The sequence below is a fragment of the Dryas octopetala genome, chromosome 2 (genome assembly GCF_963921425.1).
Source record: "Dryas octopetala chromosome 2, drDryOcto1.1, whole genome shotgun sequence".
NCBI classification, from domain to species: domain Eukaryota; kingdom Viridiplantae; phylum Streptophyta; class Magnoliopsida; order Rosales; family Rosaceae; genus Dryas; species Dryas octopetala.
Genome location: NC_141367.1, coordinates 1,356,368 through 1,368,372, shown reverse-complemented (window position 1 = coordinate 1,368,372; position 12,005 = coordinate 1,356,368). Strand labels below are relative to the sequence as shown.

Here is a 12,005-nt window from a genome sequence, read left to right as displayed (position 1 = left end):
TCGCATTTTGATCCCCGTCATTTCAATTTGAATTTTTCAAGGATTATAGTTCCATTATGTTACAATCAGGTCCAATTCGTCAAAATCGCCTACTTTGGAGCCAATCAGGTGGTGCCACTTTTCCGTTTCGATTTTGACATATTTGAAAACTTACAATTTCTTCCAACCTTCTAGTGCCTAAATACAGTAAAACCTCTATAAATTAATACTATGGAGACTAAAAAAAATTATTATTAGAGGGATTATTTATATATCATCAAAAGAAAAAAAAATTGGAGCAATAGAGCCGGCCACCTGTTATGTCTTCATGAATTGGAGTATACCCATTCATTGTTCTTGATGCTTATAAGAAGGAAGAAGCAAATGAAATTTGTAGACGCCAAATTCTTTGGAGACGTCAACAAGATTGAGTTATGAAGAAATAAGGGCCCGTCTGGTAACGTTTTACAGAACAATTTTCTAAAAACTGTATTGTAAAATGAAAATGACAAATTAAATTTTGCATTCTCAAAATATGAGAAGGCGTCTGGTAGCGTAATTGAAAAACAATTATATAAAACAAAAATAATGAAAACACATTTGATATTAACCAATTATTACAACTAAATAATTATATTCACAAAAATATTAATTATAAATTATTATAAATCAATTTTATAAAATATATAATTAAAAAAGAGAGAAGTTTCATAAAACACAACCCACCTCGGCCGGCACGACTACCTTGGAGGTGGAAGAGTTGTTGGTGGCCGTATTATTAATAGAGACAAGACTGCAAGCACCTATGATCTAGTTGAACGGATGTATTTCTCTATGTAAGGGTTGTTAAGGCTCGTGAGTTTCCTGTCATGGATGTTACGGGGAGTCTTGATCCATTTATTGAAGCGAGAATTGAAAACTATAAAGGGATTACAAAGTATATATTTTGAGAGATGGGTAGAGAGAGAGAGAGAGAGAGAGAGAGAGAGAGAGAGAGAGAGAGAGATGAAGAGAGATGGGTGAGGTGGGCAGCGACGGGGGGTAGGGCTGCTGCCGGAGATGGGTCTGGATAAGTGGGGAGGAGGTGTAGATCACATGTTTTTTTATTTTTTTTTTAGTTGTAAATTTTTTTATTTATTTGTATTCGTGTTCTCTATGTTTTATAAATTCATTGAAAACATCATTTAGTCGTTTTCTGAATTTACACTGTAAACTATAAATTCAATTTTGTGTTTTTCAAAAACTGTTTTCTCAATACGGCAACCAAACGCATTTTTGTCATTTTTTGAATTTGTAAAATGAAAAACCGTTTTGTCAAACTTTACCAAACGCACCCTAATTGTTTCCCTTTCTCTAATTCTCCTAAAAGAATAATTGTTAGATTAAGTTGGATGATTCATATCAAATGGAAGAGAAAAGAAGAAGAAAAAGTATTGGATCGAGATGATCTAGGTCTTTGAAGAAGATGTCTTTAAATCATAGAGAAAATACAATACATATTTATATTAATTAAATAGTAATTTTAGCTACTAAATTTGAGTTGGGTAAAATAGTCTTTTAACAATAATCATATTATTCTGATGTGAGAAATATATAATGATGTGTATAAAATATTTTGGCCACATCAGATTATGGCACGTAGGTCTTGTGCCTTATTAGGGCCCAAAATTTTTTCCCTTAGATATTATGATATGTTCATGTAATTAGATCATCTTCTTTCCTAGTCCTATTTTATTTTGTTCTATAGAATATTTTAGGCTTAGGTATTTGACCATATACATATTAAGAATCCTTATAGCTAGTTTGGGTAGCCTAATCTAAATTTGATTCTGGGGCACATCCCATACACGTTGCATAAAAGTCAGTGTTTTGACTTACTTCTTAAAAAATAAGAGGGCTGCTATTTGCACACCCTTTTTTTTCTTTTTGCACACCCTTTTATAAAAAAAAAAATCAAAAATCAAAGGAAAAGACACACTCACCCCTCACCCAACACACCCCTTACTCTCAGACCAAAAAAAAAAAAAAAACACACACCCCTCAAAAAAAAAAAAAAAACACCCGACCTCCCCCTTCCCCTCCACCAACCCGCAGCCCCGACCAGCCCACCTCCTTCCCCTCCACCCAGCCCGACCTCCTCCCTCCCAGGCAGAGTTAATTAACCAACTTCTCTTTCTTCTCCTTCAATCTCTGCAGCTTGGACTCTAGGCTTTTTATGTAGTTTATGGCTTCGTCTATCTGATCTGGCAGACTTAGTAGCTCCTGCATCCATTAATCTAATTAATTAATTATGAATAAGAAAACGGTTATAGGTATAATTAATCACAATTAAGCTTCTGTTCATGAGCTTAATTAACTCAATGCATGGGTGAGATGAAATGAGGACTAAGGCCCTGCTTGGTATCCTTCCTGAAAACTGATTTTGTTTTCATCTATTGTATTTATAGCTGAAATAAACAAGAAATTTTTAAAACGGTTTTTGAAAAATGCATACTAAATTTTGGGTTCGGTTTTCATAACTTGTAGCACAAAAAAATAAAAGATCACTGATATCGTGTTGGACATGTGCCATGGGGTATATGTGTGCGAAGAGAGAGAGAGAAAACAGAGAGAGAAAGGGAGGGAGGGAGGAGAGAAGAGGAGGAGGTTGGGAGCTGCTTGTGGTGGTCGGGTGAGGGAGGGAGGGGGCTGGGTGGGTGGGTCGGGGCTGGAGGGAGGGTGCAACGGGGCTGGGGCTTGGTGGAGGGAGGGCTGCGTGGGTGGGTGGGTGCGGTCGGGTGAGGGAGATGAAGGGGGTGTGTGTGGCTGGGTGTGTGTTTTTTTTTTTGGTCTGTTGATGGGGTGTGCAAAAGAGAAAAAATGGAGTTAGTTTTGGGTGTGAGAAGGGTGAGTGTGTCTTTTCCTTTGATTTTTGATTTTTTTTTTTACAAAAGGGTGTGCAAAAAGAAAAAAAAAGGTGTGCAAATAGCAGCCCTCAAAAATAAACACCTCGACTATTCGTCAACTATCTTATGGAAAAACAAGGAATATAAATTCTCCTAATTTAAAAAAGAATAAATCAACAAATTTCCTTTTCTTTTGACCCATATTACGCGTTAACAATTCCACTGCAAGGACACTTTGACTATCAATGAGATGTGGTCCACTGCAACCCCACTCCCGTTTCAATCAAGGCTTCCATTTATTTTAAAATATTCAGTTGGTCCTCAAAATTCATTAATGATTAACTAGCAGTCCCGTCTTAATTTGTCAACATATATTTGTATTCAAACATGCATGAGCTGTGTGTGGTCAAAGAAGCTAGCTACATATATATATATATATATATATGCCTATACATATCGATGATAATTTATAATCCCAGCCCATTAGCCCTTACAGACCAGCAAGGGGCAACACACACTGCTGGAAATGGTTTCCCCATCAAGATTTCTATCCTTCCTTTCTTCCATTTTTCTGCTATTCATCATCTCTCAATTAGCCCTTGCTCAGCCACCTTTTCTATACCAATTCTGTATAAACGACAAAGGCAACTACACCACCAACAGTAGCTACCATAAAAACCTCAATACCCTTCTCACCTCCCTTCCTTCTACCAACGGCAATGGCTACGGCTTTTACAACTTCTCCTACGTCAGCCAAGACTCCCCCAACGACCAAGTTTATGCAATCGGACTCTGTAGAGGAGATGTCAACGTCTCCGATTGCCGTTCTTGCCTTAATGACTCTACACATGCTCTCACACAGCTCTGTCCCAACCAGAAGGAAGCTCTTGGTTGGTACGACAATTGTATGTTACGCTACTCAAACCGCTCCATATACGGGGTCGTTGAAACTATGCCCGCTTTCTATTTATGGAACCCACAAAACGTAACCTCCTCAGGTGTTGATGGGTTCAATCAAGAGCTTAGGACCTTACTGGAAGGCCTGAGAACTGAAGCTGCTGCTGGTGGTTCTCTTCGTAAGTTTGCAATCGGAAACAGAAGCGCTACGACTTTTCAAACAATATATGCACTTGTGCAGTGCACGCCGGACCTGTCGGAGCTAGAGTGCAGCGATTGCTTGGATGGTGCTTTTGGAGATATCCCAACATGTTGTGCCGGAAAAGTCGGTGGGAGAGTTGTTAGACCCAGCTGTAACTTTAGATATGAGGTCTACCGCTTCGTTGACCCAACAACTGTGGAACCACTGCCTTCGCCGCCACTGCCACCACCACCAATATTTCCTCCTCCACTATCGAGCAACACTAATACCACAATTTCAGGAGGTACGTATATATACATGTCCCATATTGCATTTGAAGTTGCAAAACATGGGGTTTTGGTTATGGTAAATTTTTTTTATGTGTTAATATTTTATTTTTTACGTCCTAGTGATCTCTCCATATTCATCAATTCTTCTTAGTGTAAATTATGTTTGGTCCATTTATTATTCCATAAATTCTGTTTTGGTTCACAAATTTTTTTCAGTTTCATACTGATCAACGAATTATTTAAAGTGTTCCATTTTGGTCCAGATCGAACAATTTTACCCTCAATTTTGAGGGACAAAATTGTCCATTTTGGACCCAAATGAAACACATCAAACAATTCGTGAATCAATATAGAACTTAAAAAAATTTATGAACCAAAACGAGATTTATGAAATAATAAGTGAACCAAACGCATAATTTTCTCATTCTTCTTATAATAAGTTGCAGATGTTGTTGGATTCTCAAACTTTATTAATTTGATGATAACTCATGATTAATTCATTAAGGCTTTTTTGCACTAATTTACCACCCATACTATACAGGATGTGCTCAAATACCACTCATAAAAAATATTTTGGCAATTTACCACCTATACTTTCATATATGTGCCAATTTATCACCGTTATATTTTATGTTAAATTTGAAATGTTTTTCCAAACTTTCCATTTTGTCCATAAATATAATTAAAAAATAATATTTATTTTAAAAACTATTTCTAAAATATAATTATTAAAAAAACTTAAAAACTAAAAAAAAAGAAATACCCACACACAAAAATCGCACCGCACCCACCTAGCCAGCGGCGACTACCATCTCTGCCCAGTCGCTGGCCTCCAAGTAGCTTAGGTTGCTCAGATCTAGGCAAATGAGAGAGAGAAAGAGGAGAGGAAAAAGATGAAGACAGAGAGAGGGAAGGAGATAGTGAGAGAGAGGAGATACAAAGGGAAGGCTGGTGGGGGGTGCGAAGGGGCCGGTGCTAGGTGGGCGGAGTGCGACTGGGCTGGGTTGGGGGGTGCGACTGCGCTAGGTGGGGGGAGTGTGACTGGGCTGGGGGGTCGGATGGGGATGGGCTGGGTTGGGGGGAGGTGGTCGGGTGAAGGGGGGGGGGGGGGAGGGGTGGAGGGGCTGGGTGCAATCGGGTGGCCGAGGGAGATAAATTTGTTTCAATTATTTTTTCTATTTTTTATTTGAATAAACTTTAAATTTTATTTTTTTTATTATAAATAGTTATTGGGGTCAAGTAAGCTAGTAAATTGATGGGTTTACTTATAAGTCTTTTTAAAAAATATTTTAAATGCTTTTATCATATGATTGAATTGACGGAAATACCCTTAAAGTAAACAGAAAAATTAACAGAAATAACAGTAGGTAATAGATTGACAAATATATGAAAGTATATGTGGTAATTTACCAAAAAAAAAAAAAATATTATGGGTGATATTTGAGCACACCTCCTATAGTATATAGGTGGTATTAGTGCAAAAAAGCCATTCATTAAATAATTGTTAGCTATTGGATATGGATCACCTAATGTATATTGAGAACGCTTTAATCAGAGAAGATTTTTTGACCAAAAAAAAAAATCAAAGAAGATTTTTGGTTTTTGCAGGATCGAAGAGTAACAAATCTCGAACAATCATCATTATTGTTGTGCCAATCGTTGTTTCTCTAGTACTAATTATATCTATCTATATTTGCTTAAGAAAGATGAAGGCAAAACATGAAGCACTTCAAGGTACTAAAACTAAATCAACTTTATTGAACATTTACATTCCATTCGATTTGGCGAAGCCTAAACGAACTCTTTTTGTTAAATTGTTCCAGGCGAAGATGTAGATGAAATTAGAACTGCAGAATCCTTGCAATTTGACTTTGGCACCATAAGAATTGCCACAGATAATTTTTCTGAAGCAAATAAACTTGGACAGGGTGGATTTGGTTCGGTTTACAAAGTAATCATACAACATTATATATATATATATATATGAGCAACATTATTTATGTTCAAGAATTAGATACGTTACGTTTTATCAAATTTTTTGAATGCAACTAATATTATTCTTTTCATTTTTCTGTTTTATTTTGATCCTTTTTCAGGGTAAACTTTTCAATGGAGAAGATATAGCAGTGAAAAGACTCTCTATGGATTCTGGACAAGGAGATTTAGAATTTAAAAATGAGGTCTTGTTAGTGGCCAAACTCCAGCACAGAAATTTAGTTAGGCTCCTAGGTTTTTGCTTAGAAGGAAGTGAAAGGCTTCTTGTCTATGAATTTGTCCCCAATGCAAGTCTCGATCACATCATATTTGGTATGGCTAGAATTCTAACCTTCTTTTTAATTAGCATTAAAAGGGTATTTTACATAGTCCATTTGTTTGGTATGCAACAAACACCATATATAACCCAAATATTATTTTGCATGAATATATAGACCTAAACAAGCGCGCACAGTTGGACTGGGATAGGCGCTACAAAATTATTGTAGGCATTACTCGAGGGCTTGTTTACCTTCATGAAGATTCTCGCCTTAGAATTATTCATCGTGATCTCAAGGCTAGTAACATTTTGATAGATGAGGAAATGAACCCCAAAATTTCAGATTTTGGTATGGCAAGATTGTTCGTGCTTGACCAAACACAAGGAAATACCAGCCGAATTGTAGGGACCTAGTAAGTACCCCAACATTTTCTAAGTACTTGTTATTTGTTTTAAGTTATATATACATATCAAAAGTTTCATGAATCTTCATTCATATTAGTTAAAGTTGGCTTTTCTTGTTGTTTATGTGCAGCGGATATATGGCTCCAGAGTATGCCATGCATGGACATTTTTCTGTTAAGTCCGATGTTTATAGTTTCGGTGTTTTAGTTTTAGAGATAGTAAGTGGACAGAAAAATAGTTGTTTCCGCCATGGAGAGAACATGGAGGATCTTCTAAGCTATGTAAGTAAAAATTAATATTTATTGTTTTGATTTATTACTGCAGTTGAATACAACGAAAGAAATAAGTTTATCTTTAATTATGTTTCTGCATGCAAATTCACAAATCATTTCAGGCATGGAAAAGTTGGAGGGAAGGGACAGCTTCAAATCTCATAGATTCCACATTGAGGAATGGTTCAAGAACTGAAACAATGAGATGCATCCACATTGGACTATTATGTGTGCAAGAAAATATAGCTGATAGGCCAACCATGGCTTCTGTTGCTCTAATGCTTAATAGCTACTCTCTCAATCTACCAATACCCTCAAAACCAGCATTTTTTATGCATAGTAGTGTTGGTTCTGATCACATGCGTTTGGGATGGGAGAATAATTCAGGAGGGACAACTGGGTCGGATCGATCCAAGACTAACTCTGTCAAAGCATCGGAAAATGAGGCTTCCTTGATTACCGAAGTATATCCTCGCTAGGTAGTGCTTGAAGACGAGAACTGGATTTATGAAATTATAATGTAATTTAGCATCCCTTTTATTATTTTTTTGTTTCAATGGTTTGGTTCATTCATTGTTTAAGTAGGTGCTAAATAAGGTTTGTGTTTGCCTTGAAATTCACGGCCTAGGCTGTAATGGAAAGTAAGACATTTTGTTCTTTTGTTGTACGTGACTGTGCATGTCATCACTCAACCTAGATGTTCCGAGTTGAAATTGAATAATGGAGTTGAATGTACTAATATAATCAAACTACAGAGCGACTGAGGACTTGCCATTGAAGACTAGACGACAGCAAATTTGCTCACCATCTTGTTTTAGTAGTGAGCATCACTACCTATCTCAATACATATATGTCATCTGTTCTATAAGCTAACCATAGTTACCCCTCCCTCCATCTTTCCAGCGACCGCTCCTCGCCAACTGTCTCTTCCCCCGACACCATCCGGCCACCACCCTCCCATCCACTCTATTTTTCCTCTTTCTCCTACTTACTTAATCTAACTTAATTAATTAATAAATAAATCTTACTTACTTAATCTAAGTATGCAAACCTAAAATTAAAAACCTAAGAAAATAAATAAGAAAATATTAGAACACTTACTCGATTATAGACCTCCTTAGCTAGACTTCAACTAAGCTCTCCAAGTTTGGGACTTCTCCTCCAAGACAAGACTTCAAAATATTTTACTAGGAGAGAGCTTCTAAAAAATATGAGTTTGTTCCAGAATAGGAAGAATAAAAATCTTTCTAGAGAGAGAAATAAAAACCAAAGTTAGAGTGAGAAGCTATCAAACTCTATTTAGTGGTGCAAGTAAAAATGATGTACAAAGGTCTTTATTTATAAACACAAGGGGTGGGTGTTGATTGTTTTTGTTAAACAAAATAAAAACACATTATATTCTAAATATACTCGCAAATGCACGAATTGCATTGGTAGCAAAGCGTACATTTTCATTTCTGGCTTGACAATAATGGTTCTAGACTTGATGTTTCCTTTTGTGAATAGGAATCCTCATTTGACTAGGATTTCTGCTATTTTCCAAGTTTGACTAGAAAATGTCTCAAAATGGCTTTATTTGCTCATTTTTCCTATTTATGCTTCATGTGATCATAAAACACAAAAATAAGACAACAGACACAAAAGTATTGAATCCTAATACTTTAGGTTAGGTAATTAGTATCATAAAATGATGCAAAATGCACAAACAAGAGAGGGAATCCAAACGGATATTTTGTGAGACAAAATGGGTAAAACCGGAGGTCAAACGGGCGGGTCGAACTGGGTTGAGGCGCGAGTCAACACATCCCATCCAGATCTGATCATCTCCAATCATGAATCAACGGCCTAGATTAAAACATCTTTAATGATGTTGTGCGGCTGAGATTAAAAGGAGAGAGGGAGGTCTGGTTTGATGCAGCGCACCATTCCTTCCGTGTGCTCGATGTGTCAGCACCACTAGGTGACGCGTCAGTAAGTCTAGGCGAACGGCAGCGCACCACGTTGCATGCTGTCGGCCCAGTCAACTTTTCTTTTTTCTTTTTTTCCTTTTTTCCTATTTTTCTATTTTTTTCAAATTTTAAAAATTCACCAAAAATAGTTCGGGATTACAAATGATTCTCCGAAAAATTCTACGGACTCGTCTTGATGAGTACTAATTTTCTATAGCCTCAAAATAGTCAAACTTCCAAAAAAATTATGAAAAATCCTTCTTTCATAATTTAATTCTGAAAAATGAACAAAATAATCACTAAACTCTTGAATTTCTTTTTCCAAAATTCACTTCCACACATCTAAACTCTAAAACCACAACCAAAGGTGTAAGTTGTTAAAACAAAATTAAGAAAAACTCTAATTCCTTTAATCAAACCTTAAGAACAAGGTTGGAAGATTTAAGTAACAAAATTACCATAAGCCGAAAATTCAAGTTGTTACAACAGTAAATTAGATTTTAGTCCTTATTATGTTTCTTTTTTAGACTGAAACTTTATGGGTTTGTTTTTTCTAAATAAAGCGCTTTGACCACTGCCACATCAAACAATAAGAAATATGTCATCATTTTTTTATTTTTTTACATGTTAAGAAGGTAGTTTTTTCACGGATGCGTCTGTTTTTTTATTTTTTTTGTGGATATCCAACGCCAAGCGCTTGGCAATAGTGTCAAGCACTCAACAATTTTTTTTTTATAACAGCCGAGTGTTGCAAAAAGCGCTCGCCGCTGCTTTCTTCGCTCATTTTTTAGTATATAGGGTACGGGTTCACCCCATATCCTCCTAGGGTATAGAATGAAACTTGTAGAGACTGCATGTTAGGTTTTAACTCTAGATTTTGTAGTGCCGAGAAATTGAGAAAGAAGCAAAATACACTGCCGAGGCTTCATAGCCTGGTATTCATGAAAAAAAAAAATTGAAACTAATGTGCCAATATTATGTGACGTGGAATGGGCACAATATTGTTAGAATTCTAAAAGTTATAAAGCTAGTTTGTATAATGTAAAATTAGAGTACAAGAATGGAAGTCTCACTTAAAAATATTTCTTTGACATTTACTTTTCCTCTATCTCGTTCCCTCTTCTTTCCTCCGATCTTGAGAAACCCAAAGAGAGAAGTAGAGGGAAAGGAAAGAGAGAGAGATATATAGAGAGGAAGAGAGGGAGAAAAGTTGGCCGCCGACCAGCAGTGGGTGGGACCACCAGTTTCGAAGGGGATGGTGACGTGGCGGTGGGGGTTCCAATTTTATTTGTGTTGGAGCCAAATTTAATTCTCCGAATAGACAATTTGTCAACAATGATATTTCTTGATGATTTTGAGAAGCCCGGACTCCATCTTCATTAGGCGTCCGCCCGCGAAAGCCAATAGGGAATGTACCTACAAAGACACTCCAATGCCTAAGTTAATATGTGGTCAACCTTGTTGCCAGTAAAAAATCTCCCCTTGATTGTTCAGAATGTAGGTATTTATAGGCTGGGCCTTATTTTCCGCCCATCCCCCACCGCCCCTCTCCACTTCCTTTACCTTTTAATCATGGCCTTTCTTTGGAGATTCTGGTGGGATCCAGCTGTTATAGTGGGATTTCCACGTTCTCTCTTCATCAGCAAATGGTAATGTGCCAATTTAAGTGGTGTTTGGTCTTGGGCTTGACTGACATCATCCCTTGTCAAGCCCAACTAGTTCAGCATAATCTTTTATGGCCCAAAAATAGTTTACTCCAATTTATAATGGCCTACCTTGTTATCTTTGGTCCATATGATTATTCTGAGTCCCACAATTTGTTTATTTAATTTCTCGCAAAACAGATAATTTCTCTTTTTGTGGGTCCGATTGAGGGCTACGTGATGGCTGGCTCAGCATGGTAGCCATTTCGCAAACAGAGTATCTAGATTCAACTTATTTAACAGTTGCTGATAATCTTTTTGTTGTAAGTTAGCAACGACAGTGGTAACCTGCGAGTAGTGCCAATATTTATCATTGCCCATTGACTTTCCATGGCAGCTCAATCGTTTTCAGCGACATTGACTTTGAAAGTTGTTGCTGGACTGAAAGAGAGAAGCCAAGAAACCCACATGGGTCAACCTTCATTAAGACAAATATGAGTAAGCAAACATGCATGATTGAACACAGTGAGAACTACATAAAGAGGTGGTGATGAATGAAGCAATATTTCACAATTAAATTCAAATGAGCAGGGGACCCTCTAAGCATGGCAGCATCTGAGTGCAGCCGAATACCACCAAAAGAGTCATTTCTGACGAGTCAACGACCCTCAGCAACAAGGTAGGGGACCCGTTGACTTTCCACACCACACAAATTAAATTATTTTCATTAATTCAAGTAAATTACACCACCATCACACAAGTTGTCTCCACACCCTCCTCTGCCACAATCCCTAGCTTCCTCTTCCCCACAAGGGAAAGAGAGAGCATGTGGGTTCAGCAGCTCTATCATTACTTACTGGTACAAAGGAGGCCCCAAAGGGTAAGGCAGGTTCCAAGTTCCAACTCTAACATGGTGTGTGGCATATATAAATGTTGTTGTCTACAACTGACTTAAAAGCAGTAGTTGATCCATACATTTTTTTTTTTCATGGACAAAATGATGAAATTAACTTTCAATGATCTGTTTTTTTAAGAGAAATAAGCTATTAAAATTTTTTTATTTCCCCTGCTTTAGTTTCTTTGTGGCATTTTGTCAAGTTTATTGCCTCTATTCTTAAAGAAAACATCATACAAAAACTTGGGTTATTGAAGCAATTTAATAGGTGAAGAAAATTGTGAAGAAGGCAATTCCCTTCACTAGCTAGACCCTAGATCCGCCCCTGATTACAAGTTGTACAATACAGTTTTAA

General features: G+C 37.0%; 1 protein-coding gene across 1 annotated transcript; it reads left to right on the top strand.

The window, feature by feature from the left end:
- The first annotated feature begins 3,370 nt into the window (after positions 1-3,370).
- On the top strand, positions 3,371-7,828 carry LOC147292379 (cysteine-rich receptor-like protein kinase 25). Its single transcript, XM_086233402.1, has 7 exons — positions 3,371-4,246; positions 5,841-5,966; positions 6,056-6,183; positions 6,329-6,539; positions 6,662-6,899; positions 7,022-7,172; positions 7,286-7,828. The coding sequence occupies exons 1-7, from the start codon at positions 3,391-3,393 to the stop codon at positions 7,640-7,642; spliced, it is 2,067 nt and encodes a 688-aa protein (XP_086089528.1). The 5' UTR covers positions 3,371-3,390; the 3' UTR covers positions 7,643-7,828.
- The last annotated feature ends 4,177 nt before the right edge of the window (positions 7,829-12,005 follow it).